General features: G+C 43.1%; 1 protein-coding gene across 2 annotated transcripts; it reads left to right on the top strand.

Moving 5' to 3' along the window:
- The first annotated feature begins 1,200 nt into the window (after window positions 1-1,200).
- Window positions 1,201-22,164, top strand: ssh2b (slingshot protein phosphatase 2b). 2 transcript variants are annotated; one of them, XM_035179055.2, is made up of 15 exons: window positions 1,201-1,447; window positions 6,436-6,479; window positions 14,216-14,328; window positions 14,441-14,505; window positions 14,586-14,707; window positions 14,795-14,860; window positions 14,960-15,025; window positions 15,200-15,394; window positions 15,656-15,749; window positions 16,365-16,493; window positions 16,796-16,842; window positions 16,986-17,132; window positions 17,274-17,474; window positions 17,704-18,745; window positions 19,148-22,164. In XM_035179055.2, exons 1-15 carry the CDS (start codon window positions 1,385-1,387, stop codon window positions 20,477-20,479), a joined length of 3,726 nt encoding a protein of 1,241 aa, XP_035034946.2. In that variant the 5' UTR covers window positions 1,201-1,384; the 3' UTR covers window positions 20,480-22,164. The 2 variants fall into 2 exon arrangements, with proteins under 2 accessions (XP_035034946.2, XP_035034945.2); XM_035179054.2 differs by lacking the exons at window positions 1,201-1,447; window positions 6,436-6,479 and adding an exon at window positions 11,489-11,965.
- The last annotated feature ends 71 nt before the right edge of the window (window positions 22,165-22,235 follow it).

The following is a 22,235-nucleotide window of genomic DNA, read 5'->3' as shown; positions in this document are numbered from 1 at the left end:
CCTTGTGATTAGCGGTATTATTTATGTGTAGAAGGACGACACGGGAAAGAAACCAGGTTGTGCCAGGTGTAATGATAGTGGTAAAGCTGGTGCTGTGCAGCTGTGCATACCTGCACATCTGGGCGGTGTCACACTTGCTGATGACACACTTCATATTTGAGCCTGTTTGGTTTGTAAGGTTTGCTGCTCTCCCTGACCTGTGCCCTGATGCAGTGTAGAGAGGTTAGCAGCACAGGTTCAGACAGGCAGGCTCCACCTCAGCAGCAGCCTTTGAGTTGTAGCACAGCAGGTGTAGAACCACTTTTGAAAAACCTCTAGTATTGTACAGTACAGTAAACCTGTGCATGCAACCCACACATTACTTTATCTTTTACTATTAGTTTATGCTTGGAATTGATACACCTTCCATGGTTGAAACTGAAAATTCATAGTAAACAATGCCGCTTGAACTTAAATAATTTTTTTTTACATGAGAGATAAATACATCTAAAGAGATTTTGCCCAGATTCTACTGACTCACTGTCACTGTTTATAAGGACTGAAAAAAGTGCTCACACATTTTGTGTTCTCCATTTAGACTCATCTCTCCAGACTTGGGTCTATGTATTTAATTAATAATATATGTATGATAATGGTATAGTTGAAATGCAAAAAATGTTTAATAAAATAATTACTTAAAGGTTCACACAAACCATTTTACACATATATAAAATCATATTTAGTGTCTTTATTATTATTTTTTAAGTCTCATAACAGACATTTTTAATCCATATGTAATAGTTTTTTATGTGGGGTATTCAGCTGCAACATGCAACTTCACCACTAGATGTCACTAAACTCTACACACTGAACATTTAAATCTAAAGTGCTCATTCTTGGGGTAAAGAAAACAACAATTCTTACAATTTACATGATTAGAGAAAACAACACTAGGATTATTTCATCTTCAATTTCTCCCAGTAGATGCCTTTCACCTAAATCTCACACACTGAACCTTTAAGTAAAACCCACCAGTGCCTCTGTAAGTGTTCAGAATGTGACTGGCTGCTTGTTTGACCACAGGGTTCATGATTTATTCATCTTTTAATGCACTTCATCACTTATGGCTGTGAGGCTGACAGTCGCTTGGTGTATGTCCAGCCCTCACACGGTTAATGGGGGGGGTTGACGAGCTCCGGGTGCTTGCGCATGCGCAGGAGTCCCTGACAGCGGAACCAGCCGGGGAGTCGACAAACAGCCACCGAGCGGAGAGAGGAAGAGGCAGCGACGGGAGAGACGAGCAGCGGGTCCGGCGGGTGTTTCCTCCTCCTCCTCCTCCTCACAACCAACTATGCTCGTCTCGCCGGTGTCGCTTTCTCTCAGGTGTCCGCTTCCCCGTCGCTGAATGGCGCTGGTTACCGTGCAGCGATCGCCGACCCCCAGCACCAGCTCCAGCCCCTGCGTCTCGGTAAGTCGTCCCCGGCCCCGCGGAGCCTCCTCCACGGTCCTCCGGAACACCCGGGACAAAAACTCCCAAATGTGTCCCTCTGCTCCACGAGGCTCCATTTCCGCTATGTGTGTGTCTCTCTGTGTGTGTGTGTGTGTTTTTTTTTCTACCCGCTGCTCGACTGTCATAAAGTGCATTGCCTTTGTGCTTCCTGCGCATGCGTGACACATCGCAGCTCATCGTTGTTCGGGCTCCGGAGTCGCTGCCAAGTTGACCTGCTTCAAACGTGTCGGAACACCCCCCCCCCCCTGCCGGTTTTCTGCGTTTTATACATGGGGGGAAACGTCGTTAGCATCGTTAGCTTAGCATCAAAACCGCCGCTTCCTCTCGGGTGTTTTCATTGTGCTCCTCTGTTGACATGGTTCCTGTTTGCACGTTCCCCGTCACTTCCCGGGTTCGGTTCTCCACTGAGATCACGAACGACCGACTTCGATCGATCCTGAGCTGAAATCCTCCCCGTGTCCTGTCTCTCTGTGTTTCACAGTAAAACGCGCTGCTGCTGCTTTTCCTCCACCTGCAAGTCGCGGTGTTGTAGTTGTAACTAAACATATTTCATTCACTTCCGCTCCCGCTGAGCCGCCTGGTGTCCCGCATGAACGCAGCGAGAAGCTCCTGCACGAGTTGTCTCTGTTCGTAAACAACGTTGTGGACGTGTCTTTTCTGTCTTTTCTGTCTTTACGTCCCTGTCTCCATGTTTTGCTGGTGTCCTCCATCCCCCCTATAATTATATCTTATAATATTGATGATGTACATCTATTTACAAAGAGTGATTGTGGGACTCAACTTCCTTTTTTGGACAAAACCATGTCCCCATAACATAAAGGCAAAATTATATAATATTAGGGCAAAGATTTTGTTTAAGTTTATGGTAAGGAAAGGTGAGGAAGGACCAAAATACTATCACATTTTCCATATTGATTAAGACCTCAAGGGCACACACAAAAGGTTTTGCTGATATAAACATATTGTTGACATTTTATTATTGGGTAAAGATTGGGTGTAAGTATGGTTATGGTTGATTAGTGCAGGGAGGTAGGGCCAAAACATTATCACATGTTTTGCTATATGTATGTTTGCTATAGATAAATAATGACTGACTGTTGTGTTTGTTAAACCTCAACGATACACACAATAAGTTTTGGTCATTAAAACTGAATGTAAGCATAACGTCATTGTTGACAAGAAAACTCCAACGGCTGCCTTTTAATTGAAGTTTAATCGGTTAATTCAGTAGTTTAGGGTTGAATTCTAAATAGATAGAAGTTTGCTTTGCTTCAAAACAATAATTTATGTTTTAATAAACTTGATACTCAAACGTCTCACAAAAGATCAACATGTTCTTGGCTGTTGTGGACTTGTATTGTTGTTTTTAGAGACCTTATCTAATGGGTCATGACTGAAAAAGCATGACAGAAGGAACTGCTGCTGGAGTTTGACCTAATGTTAAACTATCATAACCAGCATTAGTTGCTAGTACTTGGAATGGCCGTATTTGTGGCGTACTTTGTGGGAAGGTTTGCTGCGTTTCCCGTTTCCGTCAGCACTCGTCCTCCTGCATTGCTCGCAACGGATATCGCTGCTGTAGCTTTAGGCATCTGAACCAAATCACTGGCGTTGTGTGACCTGACCTCTCTATACCTCAATTTCCTCATCTTGTGCGGGTGTCTGACTCCGTTTTAGGTTTCCAACAAACTGTGCGTTTATTATTTATTATAAATTACTTCAGTTTATCAATGTTTTGTACTGTGTGTCTGTGGCGAGAGTACGGCAGCAGTGTGCCTGTGCAAAGTAAATGACTTGGGTTGTTGTCCTGTTGCTTTTCCCTCCGCTCGTCTTGTTTCTACTGACACAAGGAACTCCCCTAGAGTGAGGAAGTGATCTAGAGCACAAGTTCACGGTCTGTTTCTCATTCAAATGTTGTTCTCTGTCTGGTTCACACAACTTAAAAAAAGTGTTGTTGAAAGTTAACATATGTTCATGAAGACTGATCCACAGATGCTGACTCCTTTCTGCTCTACAGCGATCGGAAATAACCAGACTGCAGTGTCTAATTTCTGCTAATGGAGTCACTTGAATATCTGGCAAATCAAGGTGGAAAACAGTAATAAAAATTAAGTGCTGTCATAAAGCAGTCTTGCTTATTGATAAGCAACTTTTCCCATTTTGGCCTCAATCATCCACATGATGTATATTATGCCAAGTACAATGTTATAACAAAGTCATTGATGGCTGACATACACATGAGCATACTGCTTAACTTGAGCATAATAATGGAAATGTAGAGGATGGAAATTAGACAATGGAAAAACATTTTTTGACACAAGTTGAGTGTGAGTCACAAACTCATTGTGGCCATTGAAAGGGACCCTGTACTTTAAACCCTTTATTTTCTCCGAGTAAAACAGGTTCTGTGAGTGTAATAACTTGCCTTGTTAGGAAATCTGTTCAGGCTGTCATCCAGAATTGTTAGAAGAAATATACAAGAATGGATGAAACAAGAATTTGTAGATTGTTACATTGAGTCATCAGTTGCAAGAGCAGCTCGGTGTACAGCTACAGGTTTAATCACGTGTCCGAGAAGTGATGGTGAGCCAGAGTCTTTCATTACAACAGAAGATATGCACATGTGTAAGGTGAGGCAGGCAGAGGTGGTGAAGGATGTGAAGCATTTTCTTTTGGAAATATGCTTTCAAGCTGCAAACCACACACACAAACAATGACAACACACTACACAGACATGTCTGGTTTCCTGTGTCTTGCTGTCAAGTGGCGTGCGTATGGTGTCTTGTGTAAAACTTTGCATGAGATGGCTGCTGGCTGTTGTTTTTCCCCCTCCACCATATTTACTTGAACCTCATGTTGAGCCCGTCCAGACTCACTGGTATGTGTCTGCTTCACAATAAGGGTGTTTGTGTTGGAAACACACAAACTGTGTTGTACACACTTGGATGCATTTATTCTTTTATAAATATAAATCTTTTATTAACTTTGGTGAAACTAATAAAGGTTAGGTGCTGTAATTCCTCCAGTCCTGCAGAGGCCTGCCCAGCTCGAATGATCAGGCATAACATTTCCATAAGCTTTGGAAAAATCCTCTTTCATTTTCATTTATGCAAAACATCTGTGTATTTCCACATTGAAACAAAAGCTACATGGTTAATCTGTCACAATGTCAGAGGCATCAACATGGAACTACTGCTTAAAGTTTCCTATAAAATTAATTAAAAATAAACCTGGCTATTTCTAGAGATATCAAGTCATTCTCAGTGTTGCTTCACATGTAAACGTTCAAGTCAAGTGCTTTGTGTTTTTTTTTTTGACCTGCTCAAACTTCATGAAGTGCAATATAACTCAATATAACTAAAACATTTATGAGATATTGTCTTCATAAGACATTTCAATACACAATTTCTCAGTAATTTGTGCTAACAGGTTGTAGTAATAGTCAGTTCACAACGGCTCCAGCGTCACATACTTTACATGAGGTGCTCATCAATCCACAGGATCTGTTTTGCATAGTTTTTCTACTACTACACCTGCTTTGGATATCCCGGTTGTGAAAGGGCGTGGACGTCGCATTTATTACATTGTTAAACATGACATTATTACACTGGATCGGCAACAGTGTCACAACAGTAAATAGTGGCATCCCGACCCTTCGCTGACTTATCTTCAACGATGCAAAAAAACCCTGATTCTTTGCTGCTTTAAAGTTCCACTGGAAAATACATAGATGCAGTGCACCCACTTCATATTGACCATATCAAGCATTTTTGTGCCGTGATATAATTTTTCCATATTGCTTCAGTCAGAGCAAACACTCTGAGCTGAGTTCATGTTTTTGTCCGGGCTCAATGTGGCCTCTCATGAACCTGTAATCCACTTCTTCTCTTTATGAAGCTGTTAATGGTTCTTTAATGTTGTTAAGCTTACGTACAGTGTAAACATCTCAGTACCGGGCATTACAACATGAACGCCAGTTGTTTATCTGCCACTAATCCTCAGCCTTCTCATTCAGCGTAATGAGTAATATTCCACTCTGTGCAGATTTAGTCTTTCTGTGTGTCGTTGTGTCTCTTCCTCACAGACTCGCTTGTTTTTGTGTGTGAATGTGTTATTGTCCCACCGACCACACCTTAAAAACAGACTGAGGTCATTTTCCTGGAGAGCATGTAAATTGAGTTGAAGCTGAACTCTGCTCTCCCTGCTGTCTCTGGTGTGTTTTTTTTTTTTTACCCAACAAAGGACAGTGGGATTTAGTTCCTTTACTTTTTTTCACTACTTGTTTGGTTTGAATTTGAAGATGGTCGCTGCCAACAAGTTACAGAATCCTTTACATGGCTTTATAAACTTAACTAAACACTAAAAGACCATAATCGTGCTTTTAATCTCAGTAATTATTCATCTGTCTGCCTTTATGAATATTACATATATTCCTCCTAAGAGGAGTGATTTCACATTCCATTTGAGTTGTGTTTTAACATGTAAATGTGCTACATAATTGGGTTATCTGAATTAATCATAAAAACAAATGTTGACTGAAATCTCTCACAAATGACTGACGAAAGGACCTTACATTTATGACAAATTAGAAATGAGAAATTCAACTAAATATTATAATTTTTCATTACAATGACATATGTTTTGCCCAAAAAAGGTCAGTAGGCGCATACTATCATATGGAATAAAGACTATCAGCAAATGCTCACATTCAACAAGCTGCAACCATTAAATAAGTTGCTTATTAATGTATAACAGTGAAACGATTTTAAAAATAGTTCATATGAGTTTCCTTTTGATCATTTAGATGATTCACTTACTCATATTTGAAACAATAATTTTAATCTTGCGTTATGTCTCCATTTGTCTCACGCTCAGCTTTAGACTGTACAGTATTTTTTCTGAACTTTTGAATTATTAAATGTAATTTTCTCATATTGTCCCTCCAGGAGTCGGGGAGTGGGGAGGATGACCGCCGCTCTCAGCCGAGGAGGTAAGATATTAAATGATATTATGCTGAATATCTGCTCCCTCTCAAGTCGTTACTATATTACCCTTTTGTGACCCAACCCCTGAATTAGAACACAGGGCCTGTTCTGTGGCTGCCACTGACCCCTGACCTGGAAACAGGAAATAGACTTAAATTGAAGAACCATTAGATGAGTAGTCATGACATATCACATGTGTCGGAGCCCACAGGACTTTCTTCTTTTATTATGGGGACATGACAAAGAGCTGCTGTGGTGTTGTGTGTGTGGTCCCTTGTTGCCTCAGGCAGTGAACTGGAGTTGGGAATCTTGTTTATCCTGTTTCACTGAACCACTTTTGCAACTGGTTTTAGTCCACAAGCAGTGAGCGATTTATTTTAGATGCTTATCATAACGTAAACCTCAGCTGCAGTGACACCTTTACTTCCCCTTTGTGTTAAATGTCTCTTTTGATATCGGAAGAAATCCCGACATCCTCTCGTCTGATGTTAGGTGTGGTTTGCTGACTGTCCATAAGAGGGCAGAAGGCTCCCTGTGAGTCAGCTCTGGGTATGTGGGTCAGAGGAGCTGCACTGCTGATCCAAGGGCTGATTGGTCGCCACTCCCAAAGTCAGAGTGCCTCTGTGTCTGTCTGGTCACTGGAGCTCTGTGCCATCCCACTGAGAGGACGGTCTGTATTTGTGCAGCTGGGAGTGAAATCTATATTCACATAGCAGGGCTCTCTGTGTGTGTGTGTGTGTGTGTGTGTGTGTGTGTGTGTGTGTGTGTGTGTGTGTGTGTGTGTGTGTGTGTGTGTGTGTGTTTGTGTTTGTGTTTGAGAAGGAGGGACAGAAGGGATTAGATGTCATTTTGATTAACAGTATTTTGTAAACTTATATTATTTTGAATATCTTGTTTTCAAGTCTGAATATAAATTGACCCTTGACCTTAATATTTCATACACCCATGTGACATTTTCAAGGGAAATAAAGGGTCCTGTGATGCTTGATTTTACGGTTGTTACACCCATTTATGAAATATCTACACCATGACACCTTGATATTAGTACGAACATGCCAAAAAAAAAGTTCTAAGAGGGAGAGAATTCTGGGGACGAGACCCGCCCCCAGAATGTGCACAGTGAGAGCGGTCTCTTCCGACTTTATGCTAAATACTGCCTGCCTGCCGAGGATGGGAGAGAGAGGGCGCTGTCCTCCGGTTCTTTGCCTTCTGGTCGGTATTTACTGTGTGCCTCTGACCACGTCTCTGCGCTTGTACCTCCTGCTTTACTTCGGGTCCCGCCCATGCAAATCTCGTAGGAGCAGGCGGATTCAACTTTAAAAAAATAAACGGCGGATCCTGCGATTTAGTTAGCAGCGTTAACTTGCTAACCTGCACACACAAATTCTCTAACTGCACATGCAGTACGCTCTCTCATACAGGGGATGGTTGGATTGGCAGGTTATTAAAAGGGAAATGTTTTTTGGTCATTTTGGTTTAATGTGGATGGTGTCACCCCTCATCCCCCTACAAATTGCATACTGTACATATTAAGTTCCTAGTGAGGAACAGAATCTTGTCTTATGTCAGGCACGGACTCCAATGTCAGACCTATTATAGCCTGACAGCCCGACACTGAGGATGTATAGCGGTGGGTAGGTTCAGAAACCTAATGGATCAGCTGGTGAAACAGATAAGGCTTGAGAAAGGCTCTGATGATCTGTTCCTCTAAAAACAGCATCACATATTGCTTTTGATGTTATAGCGAAACAAGTTGAGTGACTTTTGAGATATATATATGTGGGCACGGTTCAATCAAATAGACAACCACAATAGTTGAATTCCTGAATTGACATTCCTAAAATCTTGAGACAAGGTTGTTCATGTTCGCCCACGCCCCAGATGTCTGTGAGGCTGCCTGTCGTCAGACGTCAGCAGCTGCAGCAGAGCTCATCTCTGACACAGGTAGCGACATTCATTCAGACGAGAATAAGGGTTTAGTGATGCAGTGTGTCTGTGTGCGTAAGCAGGGCCCACTGCAGTTCAGCTGATTAAACCCACTGACATCAGCAACACTGTGACATCAGCTAAAGCAGCAACGTCACTGGAGGAACCACAGGAGGGAGATCGGAGGGAGACAGAGGAATTTAATGTGGTGCTTTGATTAAAGGTTTTTTTCCATGTCTTTTATAATCTGTGTAAATCCTCAATAAGATGAAAAGTCAAATCATGAATTTCAAAGAGAAGGTCACTGGTTTAATTTTCTTTCCAGTTTACATCGTGCCGCTAAGACTGATAAACCTTTTTACGTCACTCTTGTAATCTTGGGTGAGATGATGGTGCTTTCAGCTCTTTTGCCTCAGAGCAAGAGGGTTCAGGGTTTGAGTCTGTGAGTCGACACTTTGGTGTTTGTAGTTTGTTCTGGCGCTACACTTTCATCTGACTATAGGCGACTCCACATTGCCTGTAGATGTGAATGTGGAGGTGAGTGGTTGTCTTTACATATCAGTCGTGCGGCTGATTGCCAATATGTCAAGAGTTTGCCCCCCTCTTGTCAATTGGAGTTGGCTCCCAGTGTGTATGTGTATGTTTGTTTCAAATCAGTAGGTAAAGAAAAACTAAACAGACTGGGATGCACTGTATTATTTATTTATTTATATATATATATATATATATATATATATGTATGTGATCTGATCCCTAAGGTGACTGTCTGTGTATTTGTATACATGGAGACGTAATAGCAACAGAGGAGTGTTCGGTGTCTGTCTGCATGTAACGACCACATTCCGGCCTTTACTGCTCGGGATTGGACGGTGTGAATTTCAGCAGACAAATGAGAGAACAGTAAAATGGAACTCGAGAGATTGGTCCAAAAACACAGAAAAACACGTAGGTTGCTGAGAGTCCATGCGCTTCTAGATGGAAAAGAAGAGGCAGCTAAGGGATTTGAATGGGCAACTTTTGGATTAAATAGCAATGAAAACATCTAAAGAGTACTAAACTCTCAAACATTTACAATATGCCCAAACTCTTGAGCTTCTGCTCTGCTGTATATCTCTGTCTCCTTCGATGTTTCCACTAGGTGACTACTCACTATCTAATGCACATATTTCAATAAAGCACCTGTGAATCAACGGTCTTATAAATAAACACTCTTCATCATGTGATGATCACTGAGAGATCGACCAACGTCATCTTGGGTCTGAATCATGTGTCTTGGCTGCTTGACCACGGAGGTCGAGGACACCACAAAAACACACGACACAAGCAGATACACACTTGCAATATTGGGTCACAGTTGGGCCTAAAAGGAAAACACCACTGCAGTTGTTGTTTATCCTGTGAAATGAATTGGAAGTCAGGTGGTGACCACCCATTAACCCTTGGTGTGTAAACCAGCCTATAAACTGAAACCATGAGGAATCAACAAGCAGCGTAACCAAGTCTAAGGTCAAGTTTCCCCCTGGGATCATGAGTGGCCTGATGTGTCCTTTTTGATTTCTCAATCTCCGTTGTTGTGGTGGTGTTGGTGGTGTTGCTAGAAGCAGCAGCACCTAAGGTGTCAGGTGTCGCTGACTCCGGTGAGAATTTCCACGTAAGGCTACAGACCTAGAATTGATTACACAACTTTGTCACCTTTCAGCAGCAGGGTGCAGAAAATACACGTGATCAGAGTGTGGCCCATACAGAGGATGTCTCTGCGGGTGTAGGGGATCATTATTGCTTAATCAGGAGAAGTGTTGTCATGGTAGTTAAGTAAACAGTTTTCTGGTGGTGTTGTCATCACCACCCTTTTCATTTGTATCAGTCTGGAAAGCTGTGGCATGTTGAATAAAAGCCACAAAGGAAAATAAACATGTTGAATAAGTTGATATAAAATATTTGAACACAAGGGATCAAGATGGGATGGAGAAGTAAGTACTAAGTAAACTTTCAAATGGCCTCTAGGATTGCACAGCTTTTCATATTTAATTGTCTGACTCTGTATCTTTGCTATGAAAATGAGCAATCCAAAGATATGGGTAATACTATCTGAACGTATAAGATAGTTTTTAAGTGATCTCAATGCCCTTGGTCCAAGCTTGACTTGTGACCTTTGTGTTTGACATATACACATCTTGTATGTTGTATATACAGTAAGTCACATAAGAGCCATCACAGCAGGGCCTAACATTCAGGGGATCGGCCAGTCTTGAAAAGTCTTAAACATTCTATCCATCTTTATCAAGAAAGTTTTTAAAAAGCCTTAAATAGGTACCTCGTCTGCAATAAAGCAACGGTGTGAAAAACTAAGTCAGATCTTTTATGCTGTGTAAAATTTAGGGCTGGACGATATGACCAAAAATTATATCAAGATGAATCATATCTGTCAATGTCAATAATTATCACAATAAATGTCACATGATTTATTTATTTCAAGTTTAAAGACTTTAGTTTTAAAATCTTCTTTATAAACAAAGAATGACAAACACTTGATAAACAGCAAAACATTTTACAAATCTGAGGTTTATCAATTATGTGTTATACCTCACTGTGCTTGTACAATGCATAACTAATATATCGACATGTTTTGGACTTTTGTTATAACTGAAAAATATGTTGTGTAAACTATTGATATAGTTTTAATGCCCAGCTCTAATAAAAAAAAAAGTTTTATTATTATAAAAATATGGCAAGACAAATAAAGCATATGGTACATATAAATAGTGAATAGCAGGACTTGGAAATAAAACAATATCAATAATTATAATGCAATATAATTATGATTTATAAAATGTTTTGCTGTTTATCAAGTGTTTATAATTCTCTGCACATAAAAGAGTTCGAAACCAGCAAACCAGCAAAGATCAGTTTTTAAATTAGAAATAAGAAGTTGACATTTATAATGATAATTATGGAAAATATTGATCTTGATATAATTGAATACCATATTGCCTAGCTGTAATATATACTTCTTACATCATGTGCAGGCTGAACAGCATCAGAGGGAGGCTTTAAAAACAGGTCGTGTTGTTGACCACAGACACAGTGGCACTAATAAGCCTCCATACAGGGCTGTGACAGACGCTGTGACAGACGCTGATTGGTCAGTGAGTCTCCTCCCCCCCCGTCAGCTGCAGGATTTACCGCAGCGTGCTGCAGGAACTCCACTGACCAGATGTTCCCGGGCACCTGCTCCACTACAGCAGCGTGTTCAACATCTGTCCGCCTCCCATCCGCAGATCGTTGCGCTCTTTTGAAAAACATCTCCGCGGATATTTCCCCTAAATCTGCAAAAGCCCATTAAGAACAGCACGTGACGGCTTGTTATCAGAACCGCCGCGACTCTCGGTGACTCCAGCCCGCTCCTGTGCGCCCTGCCCCCGGCCACCGGAGCAGCGATGCCCCCCGGTGTTGTGACCGCGCCACGGAGCTCGTCTGCCGGCTGCTTCTGCGTCTGCTGCGCGGGGAAGATGAGACCTCGCCTCGGGGACACCTCTGTGGTCTCTCAGGGGGACATTTACCAGCTGTGAGTTAAAGAAGTGTTTGCAGCAGCATCCTGAGGTTGTTGTATTCTCATATGCTCCTTAGCGACGTGTCTAGAGTCTGATCCAGGGAGGGATTGTTTTCTTTGGTAGCTTTCATGGAAAATCCCAGTACATCCCATCTCGACACAGTTCATGTTCTTATTTGTCCTTCTCTCCAGTGCTTGGCAGAGATCTGGTATGACAAAGGCTTGTGGTTTTTCCCACGATGACTAAATGGGAAGGATATGACAGCAGAGAAAGGTGTTTCCTTCCCTTTGCTCCTTGAGCAATGTCTGCTCCTGGATGCCACGCTCATCTGCTCACACGCACTCCACCCAGCTTCAGTGTTTTTTCCCCCCATTTTTAGAGATGTGCCTTACATGGATGTTTGTGGGACACTGCAGGGAGACTCAGACAGACTGTTCATGAGTCAGAGGACGTGATGAATGCAAACTTCCATTTATTGGCAATTGATGTGTTTGATCAGCCAAGTCAATAGTTTGTCTGCACGTACCCATTATTCACACTTGTATAAGACATCTGTCTGCTGTTGGTGTGCCTTTACACTTTGTAAACGAGCCGTCAGCCTCTGCTTTGTCTCACGGGATACAGGAAAGAGGATCCTTTAAAATCTGTGTTCTTTTTATTTTTATTTTTTTTGTTGCTCAGGAGAGAGTCAAGCTTTAGTCACTTTAAAGTGAAGGTTTCTCAGGGGGACAGTTATGCTGACATCCGTGCTATTGCCGCACTTTTATTTAATTTCATAATCATAACTATTTTAATTTTTTTTTATTTCATCATGAAGGAATCTGTTTGTAAGGAAGATGCAGATTTTGACTATTCAGAAAAATGGAACATCAAATCTCTAACATCTATTTTTCTAACTTGGGAATATAACTGGATAAAGACATCGTTGTGAAGCAGTGATTTGCCTAATTTTCACTTTTTTAATTATTGCTGTCCATTCCGGGTCTTTCACATTAGCCTCTGTCTCACTCCTCCTTCATCATCTTCTTCATCGTCCTTCTTTGCCTTGTGTTTTTCTTTGCAGTCAGTGTGTTATGACAGAAAGGTACAGCCAGGGGTCGCTGGTGACTCTACATTCACTCCATCATAACAAAACACAATGAGGCCTTTATCCCTTTGTCTGGTGTATTTGTTTGCTACTATTTTGGTTGTGATTCAGAAATCGTCCGAGCAATGTCAAACTCCAAGGAATTCATTAAGTCCATTACATAACTCAGAATTGCCGAGTAGCTTAGCTGCAGTTGCTAGTTTCATGCCAGTACTGAAGTCTGAAAGCCAGTTAATTCGAGTACAATGATACAAAACTGTGGCTCGATCTGCTTGTTCGAGGAAGAGGAGGGTTCATGTGATGAAGAGGTTGGTTAAATTGGCAGTTTCCTCTCTGATACTCAATATATCTGTTTTTCTTCTGCCTCCTTTCATCTTTTCGAACATGTCTGGTTCAGTTAAGGCGACATGTTATTAAAACCAGCTGCTGTTTGTTGCGAACTGCACAGTCGACTGTTTTAAGCTCATAAAGTCACATAAACTTTACTGTTATTGTTTTGTCTATGATGCTTGTACAGGATATCGTCCGTGTTTTCTAAGAAAATCTCACATTAAATCACCTTTATTGAGATACCTTCAATTTTCAGATGACAAAAGCCCTCATACTCAATATTCACCTGCTGTTTTCATAATGAAGAACAAATGCTAAACCCTCTGCTTCATTCAGCTGGCCAATAAAAACACAGCGTCCCCACAGCAGCAGCAACAGTGTCAGGGCACGGTTACACATATGTGAAGCGAAGTTCACTAAAGTTTAACTTGCTTTTCTACAGGAGGCCAATTATTTATTTTCTCCAGGCTAAATTGCCCAGCGCCCACGGTTACATATTTATTTATACACCCAACAAATATCCACTCTACAATCACGTAAGATAGTGAGAGGCAGAAATCTTTCACATTTGCAAAACAGAGACGCAGAAGCAGTTAATCATTAAAATATTTTTTGGATATTCAGCGGCCTAATTAATTAATCCACCAATTGTTTCAATTATTCATCTGCACACATTTCTGAAGGATCATCGATCGCCACATGTGCCATTTAGGACCTTAATCTTTTTGTAATGCTTTAGTTGGAGCTGGTTGTAGTGAGTTAGATTTTGGGGAAAACTTCAGTAAAGGATTATATTAATTATTAAAGGATTTGTATTAATGACTTTTCTCTCTCCCTTTTTGTCCAGCATCAGTGAAAGTTTCCTGACAGTCAAAGGAGCCGCTCTTTTCTTACCTCGAGGAAATGGCTCCTCCTCTTCTTCTGCCTCTCGTTTTTCACAGCTGCGCAGCAAACATGCAGGTAAGGTAAACGGTCTACCTCAAGATCCGTGCTCTGTTTAATGCATCACTGGTGTTTTTAATAAATAAGGTTATCATTTATTCACACATTAATACAAGTTGTGTTTTCTCAGGAGACATCCAGCAGCACCTGCAAACCATGTTCACTCTCCTCAGACCAGAGGACAACATCAAACTGGTGCGTTCACTGTTACACAAACGTGTACAAAATTCATTCTTAAGATTGTCGAACCAACCGCGTCTTGTTTCCTGCTCCAGGCGGTTCGATTGGAGAGCATCCACTCTGGCATCACCCGCTACATGGTGGTGGTGTCAACCAATGGTCGTCAGGACACGGAGGAGAGCGTGGTGCTGGGAATGGACTTCAGTCCGGTAGACAGGTGAGTCGGTAACACACGCATGCTTGTGTGTGTCTGTTTTGATTCAGTGCTTAAAGTTGTAACGTGGAGTTTATTTCCCCCCTGCAGCTCATGTTCTGTTGGGCTGGTTTTGCCCTTGTGGAGCGACACGTTGATACATCTGGATGGAGATGGGTGAGAAAACTTCCAACACATCAAACTTTAAATCTCAGAGGAAACATCCATCACAACACCAGTGTGCTGAGTTTCTCTCCTTCTGTGCTTTCTTCCCAGGGGTTTCAGTGTGTCAACTGATAGCAGAGTGCATGTCTTCAAGCCTGTTTCTGTGCAAGCCATGTGGTGAGTCACACTGCATTAATCACACCGGTCCGTAGAAATGCACACCTGTATCTTCGTTGTATTGTTAGCAAGTGTTCATCTCGGTGTCAAATTTTGTGCCATTGATTCAGAAGCCTTTTTTATTTCACGATCTCAAATTCTCTCCCGTTCATTCCCCGTCTCTCTATCTCACAGGTCGGCCCTCCAGTCACTCCACAAAGCGTGTGACGTGGCTCGTTGTCATAACTACTTCCCTGGCAGCTTGTTCCTCACCTGGGTCAGCTACTATCAAAGCAGGGTCTCCTCCGACCAAGTCCGCATCAATGAGTGGAACACCATGCGGGATTTGATGTCGCACCGTGCTGACTCACCCGTCCTCTTCTCCGATGCGTAAGTAGCCTAACTAGATCACGTGGAATGTGTTTTCCATTTATTTTCTTTCACCCCTTCTCTAGGTGTCTGATCAGGATTTTGTCTTGTTTGTATCGATGACACTAACAAACATCAACAGTCAACTGTTTACTAAGACTAAAACAGTTTGGTCTTAATTCTCCTCCGTAAGGAAAACTGTATGTTAACCACACCCTATATGTGGAAATCAATTTGCACTTATTAAATATAACACATTTCAATGTCACTGTGTTTTTGCAGACCTACTGAGAGAGAGCTGACCGAGCGGCAGATCAAAACCAGTCTGAAAGAAATCATGATGCAGAAGGACCTGGAGAATGTGACCTGTAAAGAGGTGAGTCACCGCTTTGCACTGACTTTCATTTGACAATACTTCAAATTGATGCACTCATCATTGAAAGTTAGGCCACATCCACATGCTTTTTAGTTTTAAACCACATCAGTGTTGCTACGGTTACATCTGCTGTCCACACTACTCTGGAGGTTGAGGTCTGGGCATTTGAGTTTGAAAACTCCAGGCCTGCATTTTATTAAGGACGGGCAGAAACTTTTGAAAAGAATGTCACCTGCATTTTCTTCCTGATTCTTCCCACTCGACTACCAGTGGTGGATTCCAGATATTGTTAAAACGTTTTAACTGTTCCAACTCATCATCAGTCCATGAAAAGAAATCCCCTCTCTTACTTTTCATCATTCCAGTTCCTAGTTCACAGTATTTTTTTTTTAGCAATTTAACAACCAACTGCAAATAGATAATTTCCTTCCTGTTCACACTGACATGCAGATGCCCAGTGTATGAGAGTGTTCGTGTGATATGCAAGAAGACCCTCGTTTGAAAAAAAATACTCATATATAACTTGAATGAAAATGTGATACGTGCATTTTAGGTTTAGGTTTGCAAGATTTTACCTGTGTGTTCACCTGTTTCCTGTCTGGATGCGCTCTTCAGATCCGAACAGAGCTGGAGATGCACATGACGTGCAACCTGCGAGAATTCAAGGAGTACATTGACAACGAGATGATTGTGATTCTGGGCCAGATGGACAGTCCCACAGAGATCTTCGATTACGTCTTTTTGGTAGGTCCACTCACGACAACTCAGAGGCTGCATCCACAGGATGAAAAAGGTGCTGCTCGGTCTCATATTATATCAAGAGCACTCTTTGCTTAGACGTGAATGATTTATAATTTTTAAGTAATTCAGTTTGAGTGCATGAACATCAGTCTGTGTCCAGATGTCTGTGGCTCCTAATTTTAAGGTGCTTTGTTTTCTGGTTTGGAGTGGACATTGGAGAACACATTGGACATAAGGATTTAAGCATTATGAAAAGCTCAGTAGAAGGCTTGAATAAGTCTGAGGATTGCTTTTGTTTCCTACAGGGATCTGAGTGGAATGCATCCAATTTGGAGGAGTTGCAGAACAGCGGGTAAGGAGAAGGACAAAGGCAGCAGACCACACTCTAAAGTTATACTGACATCGATTCTTCAAGCTCAGCTTAACAACTGCCCATCCACTGAATGTGTCTCACCTTCTATTCTTTCCTCTCATTCATGTCTCGCTCTTCCACAGGGTTCAGTACATCCTCAATGTAACAAGGGAGATAGATAACTTCTTCCCTGGTGTATTCGAGTACCACAACATCCGCGTGTATGACGAGGAGGCCACCGACCTGCTCGCCTATTGGAATGACACCTACAAGTTTATAACTAGAGCCAAGTGAGTTTCAGATGACTGCATGTATCTAGTTATAGAAAAGCAGCCCTTCTCTTTCTGTTCATGTCAGTTGAGTTACCTCCTTTGAAAAATGTGACTGAGACAGATCTTGATCTTATGCTTGATCCTTTATATCCCCACCAGGAAAGCTGGGTCCAAGTGTCTGGTGCACTGTAAAATGGGTATAAGTCGCTCTGCTGCCACCGTGATCGCATACGCCATGAAGGAGTTTGCATGGGATTTGAAAAAGGCCTTCGATTATGTCAAGGAGCGTCGAGCTGTGACCAAACCTAACCCCTCTTTCATGAGACAGCTGGAGGAGTATCAGGGAATACTGCTGGCCAGGTACCCACAGAAACACACAGACTCACACAAGCATGGATTTCTGGGTATAACACACCAAATAGCACAGTCCCCTAAATATGCCTAATTGTGTTCATCAAAATCCATGAATCATTTGCTGGGAAATTGATAATTAATAATTGCAGCAGTATACTTTTACACAAAGAGGATATGAGAGACATCATGAGACATTAAGATGATTTTCTTGTTTTCTTGTCACTTTCTCCAACAGCCGGCAGAGGCACAACAAACTGTGGCGCTCTCACTCTGACAGCGACTTGTCCGAGCACCACGAGCCACTGTGCAAATCTTTAGCCAAGCCGCACAGCTTGGGTCGCTCTGACCCTCATAACCAGGCCAGCAGCGCGCCTGGTCCCTCTGTGAAAGAACTGCTGGAATCATTGGGAACTTCAGCCAGGGCCGGCAAAGCGACACGCTCCACTAGCCAGTCTGATACTGGCATCCAGTCCAATCAGCTCAGCTCTTCATCCTTTCAGGGGGTTGCAGCTCTATCAGGTGATGCTGTCCCTCGCGGCCTGGAGATTCCTCGTTTTGTTGCAGCAAAGAGCAGACAGCTGGATCCCCCCCGTCCTGAATCCACAGCTGGCTCCGCTTCTCCGTTATCTCCTCCGCTGTCCAATGGCTTATGTGACGCTGAGGAGCCGCCGTCATCACCTCCTTTATCCCAGCCAAGGGCCGCCACTGTGGTGCCTGAGCCTCAAAAGACAGATACGGTGACTGTTGCACAAAGTGTTTCGGTGGACCAGCCTCACCCGCCTCCCTCTCTTCACCACCTCCCTCTCTCTCCCGCTCCGTCCCCAGCCTGCACGGACGAGGTTATCCCACCAGAGGTGTCATCCTGCCCTCAGCCTGTGACAAAAAAGATTCTAGTGTCCGTGCCTGAGCCCATGGCAACACAAACACCAAGCACACTATCAGCTGGACCCCAGAGTCTGTCTGTACCAGTGCCTGTCAAAAATCCAGACTGTGATCAGCAGCTGTGTGGCTCGTCTTTGGACGGTTTAGCAGCTCATCCTCCCTCCACTAGTGATTTCATCAGCTATCCCAGTGCCATTCCTCAAGACGGTGAAGTGTTGGTCGGCCCCAGTGCGGATCACATCAACTTTTTCAGTGCCAGGGAAAAGTTCAAGGGGATGAGTCAAGACGGTAAAACTCCTTGTGCTGCAGTGCAGCAGTCGCCCCAGGTGAAGAGTTGTGCCAAGGAACAGCAACCACAGCCTGAGGAGGTCTCCACTGAGGAGGAGAAAGGAAAGGTGAGGACAGCTGCCCAAATTAACGTTTAAGCTCTGGGTCACATAAACTGTCTTCAAAGCGTCTCTCAGGCTCTTCTTAGACTCTGAGGGTCTTAATTTGATTGGTGTGCAGATATTGTGGTCTGTTTTTTCAAAGGGAAATAGATATTTATGTACAATGTAAAATACACTGTCAGAAAAATTGGTAGATAAAAGATATTTTATATATCTATTGAATCCACTGAAGTTAAATTTGGTCTCTGTTGATTTAACAGTTTAGCTCTTGGGATCTTGAGTTTAAGGGCACCACCTGGTGGTATAACGTTAGAATGCAACACATTTGAATCTGAAAATGTTTTAATGACTCCTAAGTAACTTCATGGTTATATTAACACTTTTATTTGATCTCTCTCTTTATTGTAGGAATTGATTGTCCCTGTGCAGGCCACAGGACTGAAGGCTGCAGTGCACACAGAGGCTTCATCTTCTGGCCCTCAACCACAGCCTCAGGGCCCTCGGGACCAGGAGGTGAGGACGTCTATGCAGGAAATGGAGGATAGAAATGATCCATTGCAGAAGGAGGCTGAGAATGTAAAAGAGGAAGTGAAGAACAAAGAGGACGATGAGGAGGAAGAGGATTCTGCTCGACTCTACAACGATTGGACGAGGGGCTCTGTGCGGCGGGTCACGCGACAGCTGGAGCAAAAAATGAAAATGGAGCACGAGACTCCAACAACCTCCTCCTCGTCACCACCATCCCTCTCTGGTGGCACATCCAGCTCACAGCGGCAGGCGGCCAGCATCCATCCGGTGGCTGCGTCTCAACTGCAGGATGCGTCTGATTGCTCGCAGGAGTCATTCGTTAGCACGGAGCAGGAGGAGCAGGAGGAGGGACCAGTTAAAAGGGAGAGTGGTGATGTAGTTGAGATAGGAGCACTAGGAAATAATGACAGAAGCACAAAAGGACACAAACTCCAGCCTGCTGATGGTAGATTGCTCTCTACCTCTTATCCTTCCAATCACTTTGCCCACTCTCCCTTTGCCTCTGTGAACTTTCTGTGTCTGGAGGGCGTGACGGAGCTCGAGTCCGGCACCGACTGGGACTGCTCCCCAGAAGGACCCCACAGTGACATTATCATGAGGGAGACATGGGAGACTCTGTGTGAGCTGGGTGCCTTTCTGCAGCAGGTGAGCACGGCCGGAGCCTACAAGACCAGTTGTGTGGACCAGTTTTTCGGCCTCAGTGCTGGATCCTCTCAGAAGCGAAGTAGCAGCATCCAGAAGAGGGTCAGAGAGGTGGAGGCCAGGATTCGCCAGGCAGGGCTGACCCCTCCGTCCCTGATGAAGCGCTCCGCCTCTCTGGCCAAACTGGGCTGTCTGGAGCTGCTCGCCAACGACCTGAGCGAGTGGGAGCTCAGCCGCTCCTCCGTCTCTCTGCTGTCAGAACAACATCCAGTTCACACGGGCGATGAGTCCAAGAAGCAGCGGGTGCACAACTCTCCTTCCGAGGCCGACCAGCAGCCCGAGGTCCTCGAAGTTGACGTGGAGGGGCTTTCTGAAGCTGGAGAAACCTCAACAGGAATCCCTCCACCCTCATATCAGAGTCAGCAGAGAAGAGACGTCGGCAACATTAGCCCAGATTCCCTGCATTCGCATGCGCTGTCGCTCATAGCCACAAGGCAGCCGTATGGAAGGACTCACCCACTGAGGCGGCTCAAGAAAAGAACTGTTAGCAACCTTTACCACACCATGTAACCCTCACAGTGTGTGTCCGTGTGTGTGTGTGTGTGTGTGTGTGAGTGAGAGAGAGAGAGACAGGGATAATGTGCACCTGTGAGAGATGGAGATTTAGTGTATATGTTGGATCTATTCAGCAAAACAAACCAATGCCTCTTGCCTTAAAATATGTTTAATAGTTTCCGTGCGTTTTTCTTGCAGATCCACAACGAGCCTCTGAAATCTGCGATACGAGATATTTGTTTCGGTGGAAGGGCAGTGGCGAGGCTATGAAGGTTCCGATTAGAAAATAAAGAGTCAAATTGGAAGATTTCAAACAGCAGCTAACACAATCATCCAGATGTACGTGGGTAACTCTGTTCAAAAGCTAATGAGCCTGAGCCTGCACAAAATCGCTGGTTTCGCCGTCAACATTTTGATATTTACTGAATTGCTGTCGGTTGACTGAAAAGTTCAGCCTGATGTTAAGTGGAATGTAGCCTATGTTTTCCTCTTCTTGTGCTCTCATCTCTCTTCATCAGCATTTGCCAGTTGTGCTGCATAGTTAAAACGACACGGCTGTCCTTCTGGTGCAGTGTGACCATGAATGAATCTGCCCGTCATCAACTCAACGCTCACACAAACTTCTTTTAAAGATCATTTAAATGTAAACTTTGGCTCATTTGGCAAAAATACACAGTCAAAGTATATTATTAAATTATATTCTGCTGTACTTTAATGTATGAATTGTGCTGGCAGCATCAAATCTAAACACCCGCGCTCAGGTGGAACCGCGGACGCTAAAGATCAGTGTTTTATCCCCAGAGACAGTTGATTCCAGACCTGGTGACGGAGAGTAGTCATTGAAACTTTGCAAAGAGAAAGAGGCAAGCTGTTTATTTCATGTTTGTTTTGACGACACGATACCTCAGTACGTCTGAACCACATCGGACCTGCACAAACGTCAGGCTCCGGATTTCCTGGAATGTCCGTCTCGATCAGAAACAATTCGAATTTCACTACTTGACAAACTGAACTCGTCTCTCACGTGTCCTCCGATGCCACTCAGACTAGATGTTTGTTTTTCGTACGTGTTGCTGTGTGTGAGAAAGCTTAGGTTAGGGGGGTTGGGTTTTCTGCTTTGTTCTCTTTAAGAAGTAAAGGTCTTTATTGTGAGTGTTGACATTTAATGAACTGTACATGTTTTTATATCTGGTTTGTGTGTGTCTGTGTGTGTGAGTGCGACCGTGTAGCACAACTTTTACCATGTGGGCGTGTACATTTTTTAAAATTCTGGATCGTTATCTCCTTTGTACACGTTAAAGGAGTGTGCCTGTGACTGGCAAGTGAAACTTCTCTGCAGTCTATCAGAAATGTCTGTACAGAGACGACTGTCATACATGCACTTTACTCCCTTTTTAATTTTAAATGTGGCTTAATTTTAAATGTTTTTTTTAATGTGTGGTTGCTACTTTTGAGGAGGAGCATGCTTAGATTGTAGAAGCTGTCGTGTGTGTGTGTGTGTGTGTGTGTGTGTGTGTGTGTGTGTGTGTGTGTGTGTGTGTGTGTGTGTGTGTGTGTGTGTGTGTGTGTGTGTGTGTGTGTGTGTGTGTGTGTGTGTGTGTGTGTGTTGTCAAAAACCTTTTTTCTTTATTTTAAACTATCAGTGTAAATATTCTTTTATATCATGTGCTTCAACTGTGACCATTAAACAATGGAAATGATTCCGTCTGGTTTGCTGTGTGTCTGTGAAGCTGAAGAACAAGACGTATAGGTGAATACTTTTCAGGTTTAA

The sequence above is a fragment of the Hippoglossus stenolepis genome, chromosome 15 (assembly GCF_022539355.2).
Source record: "Hippoglossus stenolepis isolate QCI-W04-F060 chromosome 15, HSTE1.2, whole genome shotgun sequence".
In the NCBI taxonomy this organism is placed as follows: Eukaryota; Metazoa; Chordata; class Actinopteri; order Pleuronectiformes; family Pleuronectidae; genus Hippoglossus; species Hippoglossus stenolepis.
Note: the sequence above shows the minus strand (reverse complement) of the source record. Positions and strands in the feature narration are given on the sequence as shown.

What these genes read in the sequence shown, in the direction of transcription:
- ssh2b (XM_035179054.2), top strand. Translation starts at nt 11,838, where the DNA reads ATGCCCCCCGGTGTTGTGACCGCGCCACGGAGCTCGTCTGCCGGCTGC. An exon ending in GAGGAGTTGCAGAACAGCGG is followed by an intron (nt 16,843 to 16,985) that starts GTAAGGAGAAGG and finishes GCTCTTCCACAG; the next exon opens with GGTTCAGTACATCCTCAATG. An exon ending in CAGGGAATACTGCTGGCCAG is followed by an intron (nt 17,475 to 17,703) that starts GTACCCACAGAA and finishes TTTCTCCAACAG; the next exon opens with CCGGCAGAGGCACAACAAAC.